At 38.0% G+C, this 24,664-nt stretch overlaps 2 protein-coding genes across 5 annotated transcripts in view; one reads left to right on the top strand and one right to left on the bottom strand.

The window, feature by feature from the left end:
- Nucleotides 1–10,436, bottom strand: part of scarb1 (scavenger receptor class B, member 1) — a 21,149-nt gene extending 10,713 nt beyond the window's left edge. For 3 of the 4 annotated variants that reach the window (XM_035668042.1, XM_035668039.1, XM_035668041.1), the window contains exons 1-7: nt 8,803–9,144; nt 6,786–6,946; nt 4,259–4,400; nt 3,975–4,178; nt 3,690–3,785; nt 3,493–3,608; nt 3,230–3,396 (exon numbers count right to left, since the gene is read on the bottom strand). In XM_035668042.1, coding sequence (XP_035523935.1) covers nt 3,230–3,396; nt 3,493–3,608; nt 3,690–3,785; nt 3,975–4,178; nt 4,259–4,400; nt 6,786–6,946; nt 8,803–8,922 — 1,006 coding nt within the window. In that variant the 5' untranslated portion in view covers nt 8,923–9,144. Of the gene's footprint in view, nt 1–3,229; nt 3,397–3,492; nt 3,609–3,689; nt 3,786–3,974; nt 4,179–4,258; nt 4,401–6,785; nt 6,947–8,802; nt 9,145–10,214 lie in introns of those variants that run through there. The other variant, XM_035668040.1, reaches the window with a different exon arrangement.
- A 9,601-nt stretch (nt 10,437–20,037) lies between these two features.
- Nucleotides 20,038–24,664, top strand: part of grk5 (G protein-coupled receptor kinase 5) — a gene marked incomplete in the record, with an annotated part of 11,704 nt that continues 7,077 nt past the window's right edge. The window contains 7 exon segments of the mRNA XM_035668393.1: nt 20,038–20,248; nt 21,120–21,209; nt 21,298–21,410; nt 22,969–23,046; nt 23,197–23,294; nt 23,914–24,006; nt 24,216–24,279. Coding sequence (XP_035524286.1) covers nt 20,197–20,248; nt 21,120–21,209; nt 21,298–21,410; nt 22,969–23,046; nt 23,197–23,294; nt 23,914–24,006; nt 24,216–24,279 — 588 coding nt within the window.

The following is a 24,664-nucleotide window of genomic DNA, read 5'->3' as shown; positions in this document are numbered from 1 at the left end:
TCCCTTTCAGGCCTAGTTTTGTGTTTCAGTTGTGTAGAATTTGTTCCTTGTTTATGTATCAGTTCCTTTCCCCTTCAAGCTCCTTTTTTTCTTCTTTTTTTCTTCTTCTTCTGTCCGGAGCGACAAATTTTGGTTGAACATTTTGATTTGGCAGCTGTAAAGAATACTCATTGTTTGGGATTTCTAAAATGCCATCCGAGCTGCACCTGTTGGCCTCTTTTTTAAACTGGGCGGGCTACTTAACAAGTTTTAAGGGGCGTTAACTTTTGGCATTTTTTTGATTCAACTGGGGACTTGGCTGTATCTGTTTTGTACTGGTGGGTTAAATTCGTATAGGAAAATTTAGGTTTCAAGTTCTGTGTCACGTGGGGTCCGAGGCCTTTCTTGGGACTTTAAGGGATTTTGAAGCCTTTTTGTGCTATCTGTTTTAACGCTTCTACTCTTTGAGTACTTGTCCCCAAGAAGTTAATGACCAAATGGGCAACATCAGGGGAGAATGAATCCTGGTTTGTTCAAAAAGGAAACTATAAGTTCTGCATGTTGTGAAGAATTTTTCACAGAATATCTTCTAATTTTCTCTTTTTTCGCAATTATTTTGTTTTCATAACACGTTGAACATCCATTAATATTGTCAGTTCAGGGGTTCGTCAGTTTACTCCTAGGAACAGGACGTTGGACCTGTTGTTCTGCGTCTCGGACGTTGGGCAAGGTGCATTGGGGCTCGCTGTCTGAAAGACCTGTTTGATCATATCGTTTATTTTGGTAAATGTGTGTAACAGTAGCACAAGTCACAACCGCTTCTAACGTCCGATTATTTGTTAATTGTCGATTCTGTGTATTGATAGGGTTTCGGTTACAATGTCTTGTCTTGTTGATTGCTTATAAAATCACGGCAATGTTTTCTTATACTACTTGGTCTATTAGCTTTTCAGGTTCGACGGCTGAACGCTTTCCTTGATATAATTGGATACAGCGCACCATGGCTTATCGGGATCCGTTTTTTTATTTAGGGCTAGAACATTCTCACCTTAACTCACAAAACAATGGGCCAATTACAAGACATAGCCAATTTTTCCATTCCTTATCACAGCAGGTTTCAGCCACTACACTGTGATGGGTTTTAAGCGGGGTTTTTTTGTGTAAGACGAGCTGAATCCATGACGTTTTCTGTATCCGACTTATCCTGTCCTCGGCATTTTACGTTTACTTGATTGCATTCATAATTCTCTTTTCACTGTTTATTTTAAGAAAAAACGCTGAATTATCACTGGAGTTCACTGGTGTTCTCAGGGATCTTTCCTCTGACCTCAACATTTGAGAAACAAACTTAACTTAAGGCCTCCTCCACATTAGTTACCTATTCATTCAGACAAACGATATGATAATAATGATGAGCGGCTAGCTTTGGCCAGATATTTTTAATTGGCATTGATGATACACCTTATGTACACACAATTCTCCCTGCCAAGCAGGCTGATCCTTTACCTTGGTGAGTCTCATTTCTTTTCTGAAATAATCGATTCATCATTTATCACACCAATTTCAATTCATTAGCATGGCCATGTTTTTCTATATTCAAACTCGTCAGGGGAAACCACAAGGTAAACTGGGGTTTGGAAAAGTAGGGACCAAGAGGTATTACTAAATGCATTATCATTATCTAAAACATTAGACAGGCAGGGCTAGCCATGTTTAAAGTATAATCCATCTACAATTACAAGAGTATTACTATTAGGTTTAAAAAGATTTTAAAAAAGGTTAAAAAAATAGGATGCGCCTTTTACCACCCTCGGAACTGGGAGATTCAACTCTGTATCCTTGACCATGACACACATTTCAAAGTTTGCGAGTTCTGTTTTGATATAATCGTCCACCTCACCTAGACCACACGAGGCCTAGCTGAGGCAGCGAACAACAGCCGCTGGAGTGCACATTCGGTGTTCAAATGCTAAGCCTTTACGTAAGGGGGTTGCAGCGGTAATCCTGGTGTCTGTATTATTAACTGGTTATCTTCTTGGCAGGGGGCAAAGTTAAATAAGAGGATTTGCGGGGGGATGAGCCATTCTTTATTTTTGGCAAATGACTAAAATTATGTTTCCTTTTTTTCACTTAATCGGCTGCAGCACAACCACTTTCATCCAGTCTCAGGGAAGGAGGACACACCACGGATTCATACTGAGGCACCATTTCAACAGCTAAATTTAATTATTGTGACATAAAAATGTTTGGTGTGTGTGTGTGTGTGTGGTGCGGCAACGTCACTGGGGGTGCAATGGTTCTTATCGAAGGAGGCCCAGGCTCGTTCCTCCCATTGGATTAAGGCCCTGAACGGTAGGTCAGCCAGTTACAGGGTCAGCATTAAAGAGTCGAGGGATGAAGGAGATGGAAGACGGAGAGTCTGTAAAAGAGCAATATTACTTACTTTTTCCACATCAGCACATACCACTATACCTCACCCCATATATTACTTATATATTATATTCTACTATAATAGTATTACTACACTCACCACTCCCATTTACTTTTATCATACATATACTACTACTATATATATATATATACGTAATACTACGTACGGTATATACTATATAGCTATAATTATCTATCTATTATATATTATATACTATTATATTCTAATATATCACACACATATATATATACATTCTCACACATAGTATATATACCCAACTCTAGTATATTACTATTATATATATACAACATATATATATATACACACACCATATTATATTATTTATATTACCACTATATATATATTTATATATTATATATTATATATATATAATCCTACATACAACATACATACAATATCTATACTATACACGTATACACACATGCATATATACAAATACACACATATACACACACACACACACACACATATACAGATATACACACACACACATATACTTTTTACTCCACTACATTTATCTGACAGCTGATTTTATGTACAAAACACATGATGAACTTATAAAATATGATCACAATACATCATGTTTTATAAGTTCATGAACATAAAACATATTAAACTACCCGACAGTACATAAAATAGTTCAACTAAAGGATCCTGAGATAAACCTGAGGTGTGTCGAGGTGATTAAATGAGTTTGCAGGACTCAATTTTAAAATGTGACATCAGGTACCACAAAGTATAAACAATAGCAAACGTACGTGACGTGAAGAGGTAATACAGATGGATATGAGTACTCACTGTGGCGGCAGCTGCTGACATTCAGCAGACCCGACTGTCTACAGGGGCAGAAGCCTTCATTGGGAGCGTAGTCCGTCCCATTGGCGAAGAGGGTTTTGGGTGCAACAAATCGATACAGAGGGATCCCCTTCAACTTGCCAGGACGCTGGTAAACAAGCTCCATAGATCTGAGGAGAAACACACAGGGAAAGGGTTTTATAAGTACGCTGATTAGGACCTGTGAGAAAGAAGAAAGTACAGCCGCAGAGTAAAAACACTCGTACCTGCAGGCGTCTGGGCTGTAGAAAGGTAAAGTGCTCTCTTTGGTCATGAAAGGAGGCCACATCTGTCCAGCTGTTCCGTTGATCATGTTACACTGAGGAGTCCGCCAGTAGTTCAGCTGTTAACAGAGAGGACGGTCAGATGGGAATGAAAAACACTCGTATCATCATCAAAAGAAGCTGCAGGTGTAAAGTCTCACCTGTGTCAGGCCGTTCCAGGAGTCCACTTTATGGACGTTCCTGATGTCGTCTTGTCCGGTGAAGATGGTGAACAGACCAGTGTTGGAGTTGTTGAACTACATAAAGATAATTTAAATTAATTTGGCCCATTTTATTTTCTGTAAATATACTAACAACATCCTTCAAACCCTGTTGTTAACTTTCTTCACATGTTTCCAGTCTCCATGTCATCCCCACTGGTATAGAGGCCATAAAATCTGACTTCTAATGAGCAAAAACCGACCATTTTAAAAACAAACACTCACTTCAGCAAAGAGGCCAAACTTTCCCGATGAGGGCAGCATGCCGGGCAGGTATTTATTGAGGAAATCAACCAGTCCGCTGTCGTAACCCCACATCAGCTCCTCTACTGTCTTAGTCAGGAAGGGCCCTTCTTTGAAAGTCTTGAACGTGGCGCTGATCATTAAACGCACAGCGAAGGGCAGTTTTTCCATCATCACTGCTGCACCCTGAAAACACAGACGGGAGTTAAAAAAGCAGACAGCTGAGGGACCGAATGCGAGTTCAGGGAGGGAAAGTTATATCTTACCAGGACTAACATGTTTGGAATCGTGACAACATCGGACTCGTTCCCTGAAGACATGGATGGCTCAAAGTAGTATCTTCTGTATTCCCTGTAGGACACCGTGTTGTTGGGATGAAATGTGATGTTGTCTTTCTGGATGCGTTTCCTGAAAAAGATCACGCCTTCATTCTTCAATTGTTCAGGTAGGTTGAAAACCAAAGAGACAGGCCCGACTCCTTCACTTTTCAAAATTATAAAATATTTGAATTCAACATATTTTTGTGTAAATATGCACAGCGACCGCCCTCTAGTGGCAACTGCCAACTGTGTTTTTCAGTAATTTTTATATTCAGTTGATATTCTCCCCAAAAGAGGCTAGAATTGACCTTCAGTCAAACATAAGATAGTAAAGCTCTTTGTAGTAAAGATGCGAATCCAACATCATCTATCAAAAAGTTTCAGGTCTCTGCAGATGAACCTGAACATTAGCACTTTTTATTGTTATACTACCATTATTTGGTTATAATTATATATTATATATCTATGATTTTGTCTTTGTTCTTTGAATTCATAGCGTACCCTCTGCTTCTGAAACCACACCTACGCTTACTGGGTCCACGGACTTTGTACAGAAAACCCGACTAATGTGATAAAGTGATAAAAAGGATGAAGGCAGATAAGACAGATGATAGGGAGAGGGAATAAACCATTTCACTAATGGCTGTGAAAGTATTATTATTAGTTGAGCTCAGGGTCCAAAATTTGCTTTCTGTCAGTGGAAGAAAAAATAATATTTACCAGTTAAAAGTATTTTAACCGGCCAAGAAACTGCGTCATACATTATTTTACTATAAATATAGTTTTGAGTTGCTCTGAACCTTTTGAGCTTCATATTTTTGACAGGAACTTGGGGCTCCTTCGTCATTCAGACGCCAGCTCTGCAAAAATGTCTTACTTTAGTGACTTTTTGTATATTAAGGACCAAACAACTAATGGAGAACATGATCGATAATGATTAGTGGCAGCTCTAACAAGCAGTAAAGAAGGAGACTGATTGCTCGTAAACATCAATCTTAATGCATGATTTTAAATGTTTAAAACTCTTAATGTTTCATGAGAGCAGACAGTCCTCAAGGATACAGACAATGCACTTTGCTTTCTGTCAGAATCTGGATATACATCGATCTTAAAAGAAACAATTACCTTCTAAAATAGATCCAATAGGCATAAACATTATGGATTTCAATGGCAATTCATCAGTTAACCTTATGATGAGGCTATGACAGCAAACTGTAAGAAAAACACCACTGACCTATCTCAGAATATTAGATAGGACATGGAAGAAAAAAGCTGTCTTAACACAAAATGTGTGGACTCCTTCCTTCCAGCCGCCCCAAATACTCACTATAGAGCACCAAATCAGGGTTCACTCTCTAAGGAATCATTTTCACCGGTCAGCATATATACTTATATATTTATACCTATACCTTAACATATATTATATATATATATATATATATATATAAAAAAAAAATTTACCGGCAGGCTGAGTACTGACACATTTACCTCCAGTTTTCATGCAGTTCCTCCTACTAACAGTCGAGTTTCAAACTAAATACCCACCCAGGTTTGTGTAGGCAAGTGACATTTTCCAGGACATGTGGTGATTTTAATCAATTTCTAGGTGTTTCCATGACTAAAAAATTAGTCTCTAAATTTCCCTGTGTTTCAGTATTTCCAGGACGCGTGGGAGCCCTGCAAATGTGTATTAATCCGCTGCTGAAAATAGTCCCCAACTAACGCACTATTACCTCCTGTTTGTTTGATAAAAACTACAGCGAGCAGCTAAAAACTACATAATTGTGTGGTGTTTTTAAAGTTTGGGAGCTGAGTGCCACAAACAGGAAGTCAAAGAATTCAGAGATAAACTAACAGATAGTTGGCCTCATCTTTAACCTTTCATGTGTAATTACTTCTAAAACAATAGCAGACATTTAAGAACTCTTTTCCAGGCATTATTTGCTGCCCTTTTTTTCTCTGAATACTGGAATGAATGAATGAACTGCAGCAGTAGAGTGAGCATTACTGCGAAAAGTGACAAGCAAGCAAGAAGTTATGAATGTTTTCTCCATCCACATCGCTCTGCAGCTGTGCAAAATCTGGTCAGAATACATGGAGTAATGTACCCCAAACTCCCGCCTTGCTGCACATATGGAATAGTTACACAACAGGTTTTGGGATTCTTCCCACTAGGGCACTTGATTAACGCACAGTTGCATGCATGAAGTACATACTGTTCCCAAAAGTGGGCCAATCAAAAAGTGGGCCAATTGTCATTCTGGACAAAGTTCAAGAAGATACATTAAAAAAAAAAACAATGAAGATGATAAATGAGGAATTGGGTCAAAATACCTTAAAGTTTTAAAGATATTTGACAAGCAAAAGTAATCAAAAACAGCCACAGCAGAGAAGATGACCTGGGGATGCATCTTATGACACATTTACAGGCTGCAGGACAGAGTGTACAGTACGTACAGCGGGTTATATGTACCTGTACACGTAAGGTCCTCTCTGCTCCACCATTGGCTTCTCCCCGTTCAGGATCTCCTTCGGGTTGAGGACATGGAAGAAGTAGACGGACATGAAGAACGGCACGGGGACGTCCTTCCACATGGTGTAGGACATCTCATTCTTTGGGTCGATCACTGTGTTCTGACGTGAGATGGAGAGAAATAAAAAAAGGTTATGTTTCTTTAATAATAAGCCAGAAAATAGTGACCAAATGTCTTCTGTTTGTCCAAAACCACAAAGGATATTCAATTTACTGTCACACGTGATAAAGAAAAACACTGAATCGTCACATTTAAGAAGAAAGAACCGGGAAAAGTTTGTTATTTTTAGCTTATTTTTGTTTCAGCTCTCAAATGTATTTCTGCATCCCAAACACTGTCACGTGTATTCTGTCCTGTCCATAAACACATAGATTACATTATCTAAATTGAGTACAAACACTGTGTCCATGAACTTTAGCTCATGTCCTCAAGTAGCTTTTTTTCTTTTTGGATAAAAACATCCTTACTGAAAAAAAGGTGGATGGAAATTATAATGAGTTTTAAAGAGTATAAATACACTTAATCTGTTTTTCCAATAATCAGCTGATTGTTTAGGCTATAAAATGTCAGAAAATAGAGATTAATGCAAATCACAATTACCCAGAGGCCAGAATAATGTCTTCAAATGGTCAAAAACTAAACTAAAATATTTCATTCACAATCATATGAAACAGAAAAAGAGCAGCTTCACAATTTAACAGATTGTGTTTTTTGACAAATTGAATCATGTTTCAGCAGATTTGACTCTTTTGAATCTGATTCAAAAACGTGTAAAACAGTGACCTGATATTAAACACTTAAACATAAATACACTATTACATAACCCTTTTTTTTTTTAAACTGAGTGATGCCAGCTTAAAGTTTATAAAGGAAGCCGTCTCACAGATTGTTCTACAACTGCATACTTGTAGTCAGGCCTGGGAAATAAAACAATAAGTGCTCAATAAAATATCAATGACTTTAACGCCACCCGTCGATCAGTCATGACCTACATCTGTTACATCTCCAGCAATCCACAGGCGGTCCACGATGGAGAGCTCAGCAACAACACGACCGTATGACATTAACATCATATCACATTAAAGTGCTTAAACTCAACCTTTCTTCCACATATAGATTATTAAAAGTTATCAATAATTATCAATATTGCCTTAAATTAAACATATTTTAGTCGACAGCAAGTATTTAACAGCTTTAATGCACCTAAAAACAGAATAAACTCTCATATACTGCATACAGATTTACAATATACATTTAATTTTTTAGATTTCTTTTTATCCTTTATGGTACTTTTTTATTAATTCTTTGATCAGACTCTTCCTGATTTAAATCAAAATGTTCTTGTACGTCTGCGTGTGTTTAAACATTTAACATGTGAGACTCATTTGAGCCAAATCAGCTAACTTTATGAGGCTATTACTGCAAACATTACAGTGAACATATTGGAAAAGATTAGATAAGATTTAAAAGAAAAACTTTTTAAACACAAAACGTGAGGACACTTAATATTTAAATTTTCTTAAACTTAGTATCTCAAAATAAAGACAAACTTTCTAAATTTTTCGACTTAGTATCTCAATATTTTGAGAAAGTTTCTCACTATAAGTCATTATAATGAGAAACATTCTCAAAATATATAAATAGAGAATCTTTTTTTTTATCCTGTCACAAATGAACTTCCATACAATTATCTTAAATAGGAGCCAATATATCTAAATAGTTTTTAATGATCTTTAATTTGACATTTCTGCTCTTTCACACTGTTTTAGCACAGCTTTGAGCAGAATGCATTTAATCCTCCTCACACATTCTCCACTGTGTGCCACCCACAGCCCTCTTATTGTACAGTAACAGCAGCATATTATTGATTATTGGCTATTTGTTCTACCTCTGAAGCCCTTTCAAAGTGGACTCAGCACATTAAACACTGGTGTCCACATGCTAAAGGCTGCTTACCTTCACTATCTGGTCGTCGATGATTATCGGTCCCACAAAGGTAAGAGCAGTCCCGAAGAACACCGTGAGGACACCTGCGACTATGAACCCAATCGCGACTTTGGCTTTATTAACCGCCATAGCTCGTTATTACCGACAGTTACTGTTTGTAAGTTCGCTTGTTTATGTCAACAAAGCTGCAGGAATAAACAGAGTTAGCAGGTGAGCGAAGTGTCACCGGCTCCAGCAGTGTTTCCGCATTAACGTGTGAGGTTGTAGCTCCACAGTCTGCAGACCTGCCGGCTTTTTAAATGCCTCTAATCGATGTTGTTGACCTGCTTCTGTTGTCGCTGCTTTTTTATACTCGGCTGGGCACGCCCCCACGCGGCGCGGAGGATTTTGGGAGTTGGAGTTCCCGCAGCAGTGGAAGAGTTTGTTTTTATTCATTCATAATTATAATAATTATAATAATTGTAATAATAATAGACAAAAGTTGCAATAGTTTAATTTCTTGATTAAAATGTGATAAAAACTAAATTTACTCTGGTTTAATGAGAAGAACTCTTAATCCCAGAAACTGTGGAAAAAACTGAAATATTGGCTATAAAAACACAATTTCCTAAAATTTGCAAACCAAAATATAAAGAAATACATTTTTAAAACTTTAAATAAAATGTATCCTTCAAATGAATTCTTAAGATAAACAACAGAGCACCTCTTTTATGGAGATCTCTGCATGATTGGCTAATCTCCAAACCCCAAATATTTAAATAGATACAACAAATTAATATACAATAGCCTATATAAAATAAATAAAAAACTGATTACATTTCTTGTTAATAATATTATAAATATAACATAATACATACATAAACAAATGTTGATTCGCCAAATCAATTCCAGTGTGGCAGACATTAGAAATTAGTTCACAATATTAAATAAATGTCAATGAAGCTCAAAAATGCCAGAAAACGTGTCTGAATATGATTTATTCCAGACCCAAGACTCTGATTGTGTTGACTAAAAGTAATATTACAGGAGGAGGTGTAATCCATGATGGAAAAAGGAAAATATTTTAATGGTACAAAGTGAGTTCAGTTATCAATAAAGACAAAATTTTAAAGTTTTCATTCTTTTAACTTTTCTGTAATTTTTGCTTTTTTTGTGAAACGTTTTTTGCCACAAACAAACAATTTAACTGAAACTGTGAGTGTGGTTTTCAAAAGGAACAATATCTCCATTAATGAATCTCTCCTTTTACTGGTTTACTGGTTTTATTGCAGGAGCAGAAGGACATCCCAAAATATAAAATAAATACCTCAAAGAATGAGCTCAATTAATTACCTGGTTATTAACTCTATCAATAAAGTTAATTAATGTAATTAATTTATCAAAAACTGAAAGGAAACAGCAGATTTCAAACGATGACAAACCTTTATTATCTGGTCGTGCATCACCGACGGTCCCACAACCAGAAGAACGGCTCCAAAAACCACCGTCAGAATCCCCGCCACTATACATCCAACAGCTGCTTTGGCTTTATTGATGGCCATGGCTGCTGTTAGTGTTTGCCTGAGTGGGAAATATGATTTCCAGTTGCCTCTGAGTCCGCAGAGCCAACAAGCTGCAATGGTTAGTATTTTAAAGTCCAGGAGCCATGAGCAGTGGTAGACTCAGGAGGAGGAGGCTGCAGTCGGGCTGGCTGTGTTTATACCCCGCAGACCTCCGTCCCCTCCTCACAGCTAGGGGTGTGTACACATGTTCTCCTCTTTCATCCCACATTCATACTAAATCATAGAAAGTCACGTTGTAGTCAGATGATTTGACACTTCGGCAGCAGTGAAGTTCAACACAAATCAGACTGACGTGCTCATATGGTTTTACTTAATGTCTTAATAGTGGATTCAGACATGAAACAATAAACTAAAATGAAAATTTAAAACTAAAACTTAATATTTTGGGGGGTTCATGTGGGCAGAAAAGGGAATTCGGTTTTCTTTTAATATAATATCAGTGTTTCTTTTTGTTCCTACAGTGTGTTTGAATGACGTATGTGCAGAGTTTGATGCTGGAAGGATGTGTGGTAGATGAAAATGTTGGATGGGTGGTTGATTTAATTAATGGCAGGGGATGACTGGTCAGCAGATGGTCACAGACATCAGTCAGTAGTTCACAGGACTATTTCTGTGAGAGACCTCACACCCATATGTGGACTTTTAACATATAGGACAATAGAGGTGTTTCTGTTTTAATGATGTACTGGATGGTATATAAGGCAGTGGATTCTAGAAGTCAGGAGAGAACTTCTATGCTGGTGAGGTTTAAAGGAGCATTTATTGCCAGAAATGTAATATAATATCCATCGGTATGTTTTCATTTAAAAGATTTATTTTTAGTGTATAATCACCTGAAAATAAGAATAATTGTATATATAGCCTATGTATAAATAATTTTGCTACCTCAGAATGAGACGTTTTTATCGCCAGAGGATGCGGGACCTCTTCTGGCGGAGTCCGCCATGTTTCTACAGTAGCAGTAAGATTCAAATACTTTCTCTTCGGACCATTAAATAAAGGATATGGATACTTCTTTCACCATTGACCTGCTCAAAGAAACAAAAAGTAGAAAAATTACAAGACAAAGGAGGTGACATAGTTTAGTGATTAGGAGGACTGGGGGGAGGGTGTGTGGTTGTCTCTCTTTGTTTTGTAGCCTTGTTTGACCCTTAAGAAAAGAAAGCCTTCAAAGCATCAGGTGTCCCAGAGATGACCCCCTTGATGCCAACTATCCATTAGCAATGGTTGTCATGGTGCCTAAAAGCCACGCCTAAATAGTCAGCACAATTTTATTTTGAAGGGCCTGCAGGCATTTGACAGTGGGTTATCATGAAGTTGTTTTTTTGCAGTTGAATCCAACACATTTCCGCCTATTGTTTTCATCAGATAACAATTTGACGTGTTATGCATGACTTTAAAGTAAATGAAGGCTGTGGTTTCCGCCGTGTGTTTTTTTCCCCCGAACCTTCAACACTGTGCCAAAATGCTGCTTTGAACAAACACTTCATAAATTATATGAATAATACATAGAAGTGTGGTATCAATTTTCTCGTCGAACTTTCGGCAAGAAAGCAAATAAGCTGATTTATTATAATATTAAACTATTTCTTTAAATCTGATTACTGACCATGTAAGTCAACTTTTTAGGGTTCATTTAAACGACATTAGTTAGGTGTGATCTCTAAGTGCACCATACCGCGCAGTACTTTCACGGTACAGTACCATGAAGGGTGAGACAAAGAGGATGGAGCAGAGGAAACGGTGTGGACGGTGTCTAATCTTGGAGCTAAATGGAGGAAACAGGATTGGGCCGTGTATGTGATTCAGGTAAAAAATGAGTCCCAGGTTGTTGACCGTAAACATGAAACTGTATTGGAGAGGAACACAAGGTCGCTTTTGATAGCACGGGTCATGTCTGCGGAGGCAAATTAAAAGAAGCTATAACTTTTTATGTTTTCTCTCTTGTCATTGAAGAGAAACTTTTATTTTAGACATGAGGATCATTTTCGCTGTTCTATGTAACCTGTAAAAACAGTTGTATAACACCTTCTGTGGTGGCTTCGTGCAACGCCTGCAAATCACCAAAAATTACTTCTAAATTCAAAATATCTGACGTCCGGTTGGATTTGGGTCCAAGAAGTTTTTTTGTTTGTCTGGTCATGATATTTTTTTGTATTTTTATACATGCGTCGATGATGCTCCGTTGAATTTTGTGCCACGTTTTATGAGTTTTCGAGCATGTTACAGCTGTCAAAAATGCAATTTGGCTGAATAATAATAATAATTCCTTTCACTTCAATAGAGCTTTGCAGTGGTCGCTGCTCAGGCTCTTATAACAGATAAAGATAAAGCTGATGAGACTGCCAAAAAACAAAGTGTTATATAAATTAAAATGCTGACCCTGAGGATGGAAGATTAAAGAGACTGCAGTTCATCCTGAGGGGGAAATAAATATGTGTCATAACTTTCATGGCAATCCGTTTTATGGTTCTTGACTCAAAAACCACAAATGTTACTTCATAGTGGCGTAAAGATGATCGCTAAGTCATAAGGCGCATCGTCTGGGATCCATTAATGTCTGCACAAAATTTCACAGCAATCCATCCAACACTGTAAAACTGGATACGTTCGTTTAACAAAAAAATACTCAATTCAGTTGTTTAGGTTAAAAAAGATTTTGCTTTTACTTGTAATTTTAAGTGGCACTAACTGATTAATAACTTTTTACTCGTATTTTGTTTTCACAGTACAAATAAAAATAAATAATTGAGTTTCTGTTACTTAAAAATTCTTCATCAGTTTTAACAATTCTTTGAGTTATATTCACTTATCTGGTTTAACAGTGATCAGATGTGTCAGTCTCGACCAAAGCGGTGGACCGACCGACAGCCTGATGGCTCGATCACGTGGAGCCTCCTTCGTATGAAGCGATCACATTGTACAGTAGCATTTAGCCTGAGCGTTGCTAATAGCACATATATGTAATCACGTACTCTGAACGTAATTTTCAGTCAAACCAAACATTTTCCTGCTGGTTAAAGTGTATAAAGATGTCTCTTTGTGGAATTATTAAAACGTATCTAGACCTGGCTCCGGGAAATAAAACATTCAAACCCCTAACCGCTGATTGTGTCCAATGCCTCGCATATATTTATTCATGGACTTGGTGAATTTGGGCAATAAAGAGGTCCTCTCTTACCGATCATACACATGATCGCTTCATACCCATTAGAGGGACATAAGGCCACAGAGCAGCAGCCCACCACAGCCCCTCATCTGACTGCTCTGTGAAATCTCCCGTCCTCAGATCGTTTCAAGCTTTAAAAGCGAATGTTTGTGCTCCTGAGATTTTCCTCACATGCCTTCCTTCCTAAATGCTGATGGTGGCATTTAATAAATAGGAAGTCTCAACCAAAAGGCCTTGAGCTTCCCCTTGTACTGAACGCCTTTCACACATCAGTCACGACATCATCATGTGTTTCCAATCTGATGTATATGTGTCATCGGTCTAAAAGTCTACCTTTAACACACTGAGTCGCTCGTTATCCATGTTGATGGACAACAAAACACAAAGATTTTCTGTCACGCTGCTTAGAGAATGAAACATGTCCTGATCCTTTGTGACCCCTTAAAATGAAGCAATATCTACTTGTGACTCCTCATCATAGGTTAGGGCAGCGGGACTCCAACGTGGTGCCCTCGTAGACTGTGTCAGTGTGACAGTGGGTTGTTTGGGATCACCAGCAGAAGAAGGAATAGAATATTTGAACTTTTATTAAATATTTTTTGTAAGTTGGAACAATAAGGGATGAAATAGGACTTACTGTTTTGATTGATTGTAATTTATTTGCTCATTAATTGGGTCGTGTGCATCTATTGTCCCTAAAATTAAAACGTTTGAAACTTAAAAAGTTAAATATTTTTCGCTCTTTTAAACTTCTAAGGAAGTATGCACATTGATTCCAAACATTTACATACACAGACCTTTTTCACAGCATCATTTTTTACATGAAACAGTAGGTTAAACTAATGAAGGCTCTGTTCCATTTAGTGTAGCAGAGCCTCTCCAGTGAGTGGACATGCACAATAACAGCAACCTGAGTGTCTGACCTGAATGGAGAGGAATTAATTAGTATCACTGGTAACTCGTTTATCCTACTATTTTGTGTCATAAAGGATGCTGTGAAAAAGGTCTATTACTGATTCTTACGTGTGTATGTTCTTACGTGTGTATGTTTTTGCCTCTACTGTCTTGTTCTGTTCCAGGTACCGCCCTCCCCTCCGACTGGTCAGGCACACCTGCAGTACCTTAGCAATCAGGTGGATTGCTATAAGGCCGCTCGTGCCGCTCTCGGGGTGTGAAGCAGAGCTGTGTGGCTCGTGGGTTACTGTTATTCTCTCAGTGAAGGGATAGTGTCATTTATTTATTGTACCCCTGTTTTGTTTTGTTTTGTTTTGTTTTCACTTCCTTCATTGTGTTGTGTTGTTGAGTTGTTTTGAGTTTAAGTTAGAATAAATAGTTTAACAGTACCAATATTTCTGTTTCCTGCCTTTCTTTAAACGCCCGGGTCATTATTAATTGTTGCTCCCCTTTTTCCCCTGGACACCACAACTGGGGACGTAACACTAATATGTTAGTGATATTATAATAATAATAATAATAATATTGAGCAATCTCTCCAGGATTTCGCAGGCTTTCTTTTTAGATTGATGAGGCCTAAAATGTCTAATGTCACAGCAGCCTTCTAAAAGATTGCCTGTTGTAAGATTTTTTGTTTATTTTTTGCAATGAAAATGTGGGAGGAAGTAAAAAATAATTGCTGCAAATGCAGTTTGTTGCAGTGAGAAGAAGTTTACTGATGTATGGCTCAATGACCAAGCTTCTCTATTCTGCCCTCCTGCATGTGCCGTTCCTTCTCTGTGTCACAAATGGTGGCCTGAAGAGGTGAAATAATTCAACACAGTGACAAAAATAGGGAAAAAGTCATTTAAAAATATGTTTTATCTGCCGTTTGACCCTGAAAATTCATCCTGCGACCCCTGGTTGGGTCCCGACCCCCAGATTGGGAACTACTTTCAATATTTTACTCCTTTTATATGATTCTTTTTATCTGTCTTCTTATTGTAACTTATTGCTGTGACTTCTCACAAAATATGATGTGTTTATTTCAGGCTTTTAGCTCAAATAAGAGCTGATTAAAGTTCCAGTGATATAATTCTCTTTCTAAAGGATCAGTTGCAGAGTGCATTTAGGCCTACGTTCGCTCAGAACTCAGGACAGACAGGGACCCGATTGTTTTCAGGCACTGTGAGGAAACTACAAGCGTTAAAGTGACCAATCATCGGTTCGACACGGCTCCCAAATTTCAGTGAGAACTTGTTTCTGATTAAAAGCACATTTTGTCTCTTTTTCTGGCTTTTGTTAAAAGCAGAAATAACCAGCTGATCTGTTGGTGTTTACATTCACACATGAAATGGACACTGATACTGCCTGCAGACAGTCAGCCGCTCAATGCTGTTCAAATGCAAACCACAGTTTCTATTTTTACATGAAGTTTCCAAATTTGATTCATCTTTATTCATTATTTATCTTGCATAGTTTTCTCTGCTGGACCTTTTCCTTCTTGACGAGAAAAGGTTTGGGAATATCCCCGCTTTAGAAAACTATTTCACCAAACTTTGACATGGTCCTGACATTATCCTTACTTCTTTAACGCCCCACTGTGTTTCAGAGTTACAGATATCATATGAAACTAGATGTACCAACCATGTCATGCTAGCACGTCAGGAAGGGGGATAATTAACGATGGAAAAACTGTCATGGCCACTTTCAAAGGGATCCCTTCACCTCAATATATCTGAATGAAAATGGGTTCTATGGCCACTTAATGGGCTCTGTTAACTTTTTTTTAGTTAACTTATTTGCAGTTTTTACATGCAAATGTGTTATTTTAGTGTATTTGAATATTTCTGTATACTGGAGTCCATAAACAGAGTTGGAATTGCAAAAACTGGAAATACATGCAAAGCTGAGACACATACTTAATGTACATTTGGCCTCTTCTCCTCTTCCTCCTGCACACTTTCTCTTTCTACAGGACAAAAACAGGGTGAGAGCTCATGTTAGTAAGTGTAAAACTGTGAGAAAGAAGTATTTTAGAAAGATACGATAAGATAAGATAAACTAATTAAAACCCATTAAAAAAAGGCAACATTAAAGATAATAATATATTAATGCAGACATTTATAGATAGATATCTGCTCTCAAACAAGAGCAGGATGGTTGTGACTCAGTCTTGTTCCTGGTCTGTGTTGGTGTCCGCTGCCACATCATGAGCCAGTCACTAAAAAGGAAAAGTACAGTTTCACAAAAACGGAACAATAACACCAGCTGTATCGTATGTTTGGACTTTGAGAACTCTGATCAAGACTTTCCTGCAAAACCTGTTGCATCCAGTCTAACACCCGTCTTCTGCCCTCTGGTGGATTATTCGTACACTGCAGACAGTAACAGGCCTCTGAGGGCCACATCCAGGTTGTGATTCTCAAGGTTTTGGCAGAAAGTTATTGCTATTTAAAAAAAAGTTACAGTAAGAATAATATTGCTATTGTTACAAATAATTCAGTATTGAAGCAACTTATAATAATTTAATATTTTTAACTTTATTTGATAGTAAAATTATGTTGAAAATGTGTGTAACAAACACTTTATCTGTAAATCCAAATATTATGCCTACCGCAATGTCATTTACACTTAAAGATTATTTAATGAAACCATTTAAAGATATATTTAGAGTGAAAATGTAGATATTTGTATGTTTTTTATATATACAACATGCTCTTAGATAACTACTTGGATGTTGCAATGGCTATTATGTCTGCTGTATCTGTACGTTATACTGACAAATTCAAACTCTTTTGAAAAAGTTTGATGTTTGATTAAAGAACCAAACCACTTGAAATGTTCCAAATGTCGAAAACAACATTGGTTTTTGTTTATAAAATAAAAGGTATGATGAATAAATCGCCATATTTGCCTGAAATATCAAATAAGATGCAGAAAAAAATGTCATATACGTGGATTTTAATTTTGTAAATTGGCCCAATAAGCACTATTTTTAATGTATCAGGCTTCAAAGGCTGAAGAGAGACTGATACATACATTAGATCATAGAAAATCAGAATCAGGTTTATTGCCAAGTAAGATGGTTCATAACAATTAAACATAGAAAAAGATAAATAAAGATAAAATACAGAGACAATATGTACACTATGGTCCAATATTTAAATAATGAGTAAAGAGCTGTACAGGAATGGGCAAAATAGTGTCCAGGGAAGTAAGCAGTGTCACAGTGACACAAACTGTGTGTGTGTGTGTGTGTGTCTGTGTGTGTGTGTGACAGAAGCTCAGTAGCCTGTTCACTCGTGTGTTTGTTAGCTCCAGCACTCCACCACGAGGCAGGTTTTGGTCGATGCCTTCAGGGAACCTCACAAACACACAGAACAGCTGATTGAATGAGCTGCAGTGGTTTCATCTGTCCACCAGGTGTCAGGATTACACCTGCAGAATCTCCCGCACACAGGTAAATAACCATCGTATGTCTGAATGTTTCTGTGTATTTATGTGAGTGTGACATAAGAACCAAATAAATCCAATCATGCAGAATTTAAAGATCCACCTGCACTGCAATTTTTTGGCCATGAAAGTTTTTGTACATACTAACTAACTCCAGTGGGCAGAAATGAATGTTGCTTTTTGTTTACTGATCTAATTAACCTGCACTTCAGTTTAACTATAAGGTGTACTGGAGCTCAGCCTGACACCTGAAGCCCTGAAACATCCTAACAAATGAACACAAGAACATACAACTTCACCTTTTACTTAAATAGCTCTAAAATGTGTAATTTTCCTTATGGAGTTTTGAACTGCAGGACAAGAGTCAGAATATATCTGTGTCTGTTCCCGCACTGACAGCAATAAATCTGCTGCAAACAGTGAAGATGTTCAATAGACATAATACACACACTGAATACCAAACAATATTTATACTGTAAACTGACACAGATGGAAAAATACTTGAGTCTGTTTTAACATGAAGGATATTTTGCTCTGTATTACACTGCAGTAAAGGAATGTCAAGAAGGTAAAATAAAAATAAACTTGTTTCTGGGAAACTAAAGCTCAATAAAGTAACCAAAATACTTATTTTAAGAAAGTTTTCATTGCTCAGAATCAACACAATTTGTTTGTTTGTTTACAATTACTCACAATTATTACAGTTACCTATTATTTTATATCCTGATTACGTAACTACATACATGTAATCCATTACTCCCCAAGTCTGCATATTACATCGCATAAAGATAAAAATAAAATCAAAGCTCCAGTGTGTAATCTCCTGCACACAGACTGTATCTGTCTGTACACAAACGGATCACCACCTTGGATTTTACTGTATTTCTGTACATTTAATCAGAATCAGAATCAGAATCAAGAAGTTCTGTGTTATTGCCAAGTAGGTTTTTTACGCCTTACGAGGAATGTGACCTCCAGGTGCAGTTGGTGCATTCAAAATATACACATATACAAATACAAATATACAAATATACAATTATTCAAATCACACAAAAAGTCCAGTAAATTCATAACTTCAGCCAGGATACAGCAATGCAACAGAAGAAATAAACCTGCACCTCTGATCTCTCCTCATCCTGACCTATCCCTGTCGCCTGGTGCCTTTCTCTAAATTACACTGTCCATGCGGCATTAAGTGCGTTGCTAGGTACATAAGGAAACAAAATAGAAATACACATTCATGTCATTCTAGCTGCATTGACTGCCTGTTTCCTTTCCCTGAGCATAACCTCACCTGTCTGGTTCATCCTACAGTCCCATAGCTTTTTAGTTATTGTTATTTTCTGAAGTAGCTTCCTTCTTCAAAATAAAACCATTGATGACAAGCTTATTTGGAAAACCGGTTTAATTGAGAATCTATCTAGAACTAGCATCGGAAAATCTGATTTTAAGGGGCGGGGCCTACGAGCATGATTTGTGACATCACAAATCCTGATTTCTGTTTTGAAAGGAGAAAACCAAAATCAGAAAACACACTGACACAAAAAACAAACAGACAAAAACTAAAAATGGGTCGTTTTTTCTTGTTTTTTTCCGTTTTTCTGTTGAAAACAAAAAAAAAATAATGATTTTGGTTTTCTCATTTCAAAACGACAATCTGCACACTGACCCAGCAGAGCACAGACACTGAGGATGGACTTTACAGTGAAGGGGGAGACCTCTTGAGTCCAGCTAGGAAACTTTAGAAATGAAGATTTGCATATTCATAGTTTCTGGAATTGAATTATACTTTAAATTACTTCTTTTAATTATCCTTTTTTCACATTACAGTGTTGTTCTATGCAGACTATTTGTATATATGTCTTAATATGAGTCTGGAGGGGCTCTTTAGGTGAGAGATCTGAGTACTACTGATGACGTAGACCTACATGGACACCAGCACAGTTTGTCCAAAGTGAATCATGTTTTCTATGAATAGACCTGAACGTAGATGATGAAACTGGGATCTGGGTTATATCCTCACACTCTGCAGTCCCGCCTCTGTGACGAGGGAGTGTCCTGCTGTTGGAGTACTCTGCCACATCATTATTCATCAGTGACTCACAGGGACTGCAGGTTAGGCACACCTGTTTATCTCAACACAACCGACTGGACTGCTGTTAGTGTTTACTGTGGCTCTGTGATGAGCTCTGGTTTTATGACAGTCAGTGCATGAACGCTGGATGTGCCGCAGCTTTGGACAAATAGACTAGGACAACTTGTGGAGCAAACACACACTCCTAAATGGAGATTGAAAGCATGGTAGCAAATAGTGCTCTTATTAAAGCCAGAGAAGGTAAGACTCGTTCATATTGTACCTCAGAAGTGTTTGTAAAACTTCATTTCTCAGTTGCTGTTGTTATTGTTTATTATTTATCATGAATGCATTCATGGTTCCACTTTTAGAGCAAACAAGAGGCTAATTTTAACATTTGCTGCATATAGAAGAAGAACACACAGATGTTTTAGACTTGAAGTTGCAGCTTTTTCTCTCACACCTCATAACATACTGTAATCTCTGCGAGGATCTGTGTGGAAGCCATTCGTCCGGTCGAATCTTGATTGGGTGATGCAAGGACAGTGACTACCCAGAACAACATGGTGGTGTGAGGATGAGGAATGATGAAACTGATCACAGATTAGTCAAGAATGCTGATTGATGGGCTGCCTCTTTTATTTATCCACACCAAGTCTGGGCTCAGTCACTGGGAATATCCAACAAACAAACAACAACAAAAACTGAGCAGAAAGCTCATTTAGAGATCAGAAACACATACATTCTCATTCAATGAAATATTGAATCCTCTCTGAAAGGATCATATTGTGCTTCATTTGAGTAGAAATACAAATGTGCTTTGGCCAAATTGAGGTGTGACCTTCAAATGACAGCATGGCCATTTAATGTTTGAAAGTAAGTTGCAGAGTAATGTGGTCCCACAGGCTTTGCTTACCTGTCCCCACAGCTATTTATAGTTCATTCACTGTAGTGGAGCATACCATTGTCTGAAACCTGCCAGGTTAGGCGTGCACATACGTGCACTCGTCTGTGGCACAGTGCTGACAGACTGTCAGTCTGAGTTATTCATCATCTCTTTGCATAGTTTGTTTTCATAACATTGCAGCCTAAAATAGTTTTATTTCCTCTGTCCTGTTCCTGCTGGTTGCAGGTGGAGGGAGCAAAGGCAGGAGCTGGAGATGGAAAGAGATGCTTCGCTTTCCTCAAATCAGTCAGTGCAGGCAGCTGGCTATGAACATAGGTGTGTGCACGAGTGTGCTATCAGAGTCAGTACATGTCTGTTATAGTTTGTTGTGTGATTTCACATCATGTTTTGTTTTCTCCGTCAGAGCGAGACTATTACAGTCTCTGTGTGAAGCAGCCCATTGGCAAGAAACTGTTTCAGCTCTTCTGCCGGAGTCGGACTGATCTGCAGAACTACATTTCCCTCCAGGATGCTTTGGTACACTTCAAAATTATTTAAAGGGTTTCTCAGTCCCTCCAGGAAGTAGCAATAATTAATGCAACTTCAACCAACCCTTTGAATTCTGTGTAACCTTGCATATTTTCCCAAACTCACTTCCTGGTTTCCAGTTATGACGAGGAAGACGTGTGCAACGTCATACTCTTGATTTATGTCCCCAAATTACTTTTTTTTTAAGCAGCCCATCCAACAAAAAATAAACGGCCTGTGTAACAAATAGTGAGATGTCAGTAGTGTTTGCTCATTGATACTAAAAGTCTGCTGCTCGACCTCAGGCAGTGAGGATCATTATGAAATGAACATTAGCCACATGCATTTCGAGTGTATTCCTGACTCCTTACTATATCATGTCTTCCCCATCCTAGAAAAAAAAAATCAGCTTGCAGAACACCCCCCTGTTGAACCCTGTAGAAAAATCAGTGTGTGTACTCTGTATACCTGCGTATACCCTGCACTACACCACTGTGCAACATGAATAAACGTGAACCTCTAAATAGTGCAATTTTATTCTCAAGTTGCTTTTGATTTTTAATGAATTATACAAAAAAAAGGAATTGCACCTATTTTTGCAAGTTTTACTTTCTCCTGCAATTTAATTGCATTCACTGCATTGCAATTTTAGGCCAAAGTAATCTAAAAAAAAATCCTGTGAACTGCTAGAGGGACTGATTCTACAGTTATAAACATAGATCAACTAAAAGCTGGACGCACATTTTAGTCAAACGCTTGCTGTTGCAGACTGTTTCCGGTAGACTAAGAACACACACACACACACACACACACACGAAACAACAATATTTTTAAATACTGTGCATCAAATGTGGAGAGTTAAGTCCAGAAACATAACACACAGAGGCAGTGCAGGACATACTTTTTAATAAAGTTCAGTCACACAGTGTCAGCCAGATGTTGTCTGTAATATAATATGAGCATGAAGTAAGTAAGAGAACACTGATACATTTATTCAATAACAAAGAAAAAAAAAAGTAGTCGTCTACTCCTTCTACCTCATTAAAAATAACAGAATCTATGAATATGCAAAAAGTTTTCCTGTAAGACGTCTCCTCCTTCACTGTAAAGTCTATTCTCAGTGTATGTGCACTGGTGGGTTCAAGTTTCTACATGACACTTGTATAAGTTGCATACTGGACCAAAAACCACCAAATAATATACATTCAGTAGCAAATCTGGGGTACACGCTGCAAAGACTGTAACATGCATTAATGTGTGTATTTCACAACCTTTAACTGAATTTAAGGTGAAACACAAAATGAGAAAGTGGGCAGTTGACTGACATTTGCACGGAGGAAGAATGAAAACAAGACGGAAATAGACTTCTTATCACAGTAAAGACGTAATGGGTGCCGTGTGTTTGACATTTGGTGTAGAATGTCTTTGACGTTGAGACAGATATATAAGAGTCTGATGATCTGATTAACACAAAGGGCTCCATACGTCTTTAGAACATGTTTACAGTTTTAAGCCTTTGAAGAACTGACCTGCATTCATACACTGTGTCTGTACATGTGCAATCTAGGAAACCTTTGAGACCAAATCAGATGAGGACAGGAGAGAGTTTGGCATCTACATCATTCAGAGATTCCTCAGGAGTCAGGTCTGACAACCTCACACACACACACTACACGTTCCATTTCTACCAGAAACCCAGAAATAAACCTAGATTGTAACCGCTGCTACTAACTACAATTAACGACCTTTACACAGAACAACCTCTCTTCTTACTCTTTCATCCGTGTTTCCTCAGTCCAATCAGTGTGTGTTCACCGTGCAGAAGCATGAACAGAGCTGCATCCAGAGTCTGGAGATCGACCCCTGCGGGGACGTCTTCTATGACTGCAGGGAGTAAGTCCACACACACACACACTCTCTGCTGATATGTGCAGGGACGTTTCCAGACTTTTTTGACTGAGGGGAGGGGGGGCACAAGCAGGCCACTGACTTATGCAGAGGTGCCATGAAGTATGTGTCTCAGCTTGTCATTCCCAATTTATGCAATTCCAAAACTGTTTATGGAGCCAAGTATGCAGAAATATTTAAATACACTAGGCGAAAATAACATTTGCACCAAATGTATGTTTTTTGCCCAAAACTGCATGGGATTAGCATAAAGTGGGCACATTTGCAAAGGGGAGACTTGTGGGAACCAATAGAACCCATTTTCATTCAGATATCATGAGGTCAGAGGTCAAGGGATCCCTTTGAATATGGCCATGCCAGTCTTTCCATCACCAAAATGTAGCTTAATTATGGAGCATTATTTAGCCCCCTTCCCAGCATGCTAGCATGATATGGTGTTAGGTCATCTAGTCTCATATCTTTACTCTAGCTTTAAGATGAAGCCCGCTACAGCCTCCGAAAGACGGTTTGGAAGAAGTAAGGATACTGGACACCTCTCTGGAATATGCCCCTGTTTATGTGTGCATATGTTTTTTAGGGAATAATGACTAACCTCTCCGTTTAGAGACCTACACAAGTACCTCAGTGGAGATCCCTTCATGCAGTACCAGGAGAGCATGTTTTTTGATCGTTTCCTCCAGTGGAAGATGTTGGAGAGGTCAGTATGTGTGTGTGTTCTGACGTGTGTGTGACGCCCAATAGAGGAAACGAGATACATATTATCAGTAAGTTGGTTGGGTAGCTGGTTTATCTGCTTGTACTCAATCCACTCCGCTGCAATCATTGTTGACACTGTGCCACATTTAGCTCAGTTTTCTTTAAGACTTGTTTTTTCTTGTTTAACTGATCCTGGTCTTTCTCTTCAAGGCAGCCAATCACCAAGCAGACATTTAGACAGTACAGACTACTGGGGAAAGGAGGGTTTGGAGAGGTAAGACTGCAGTCACATCAGTATTTCTCTGTCATGGATATTACTTCTATAAATGGATGGTTAAAAATATATTATGAAATATAATTCCTCATTTACCTCTAGAGGCATTTAGACATTTAGTTTTGGTTTTATTAGTCCAAGTTTTGAGATTTCTGCCTTCACCCACAAAAGACTGGAAGTTCATTTGTGATACTCAGTGCTGGAATGTAACATTTACATTTACTCAAATTTTATACTTAAGCAGTTGCGACTTCTATGTTACTCTACACTTCCACTCCAGTATATTTTGCAAGCTAATTAGTCCCTCCAGGAAGGTTGCACTTAACGCAAATTCAACCAATCCAAGGCCAGGCTAAGAAGGCTTAAAGTCTTTTATAAAATACAC

The sequence above is a fragment of the Morone saxatilis genome, unplaced genomic scaffold, assembly GCF_004916995.1.
Source record: "Morone saxatilis isolate NCDOM2014 unplaced genomic scaffold, NCSU_SB_2.0 Contig21, whole genome shotgun sequence".
NCBI classification, from domain to species: Eukaryota; Metazoa; Chordata; class Actinopteri; family Moronidae; genus Morone; species Morone saxatilis.
Note: the sequence above shows the minus strand (reverse complement) of the source record. Positions and strands in the feature narration are given on the sequence as shown.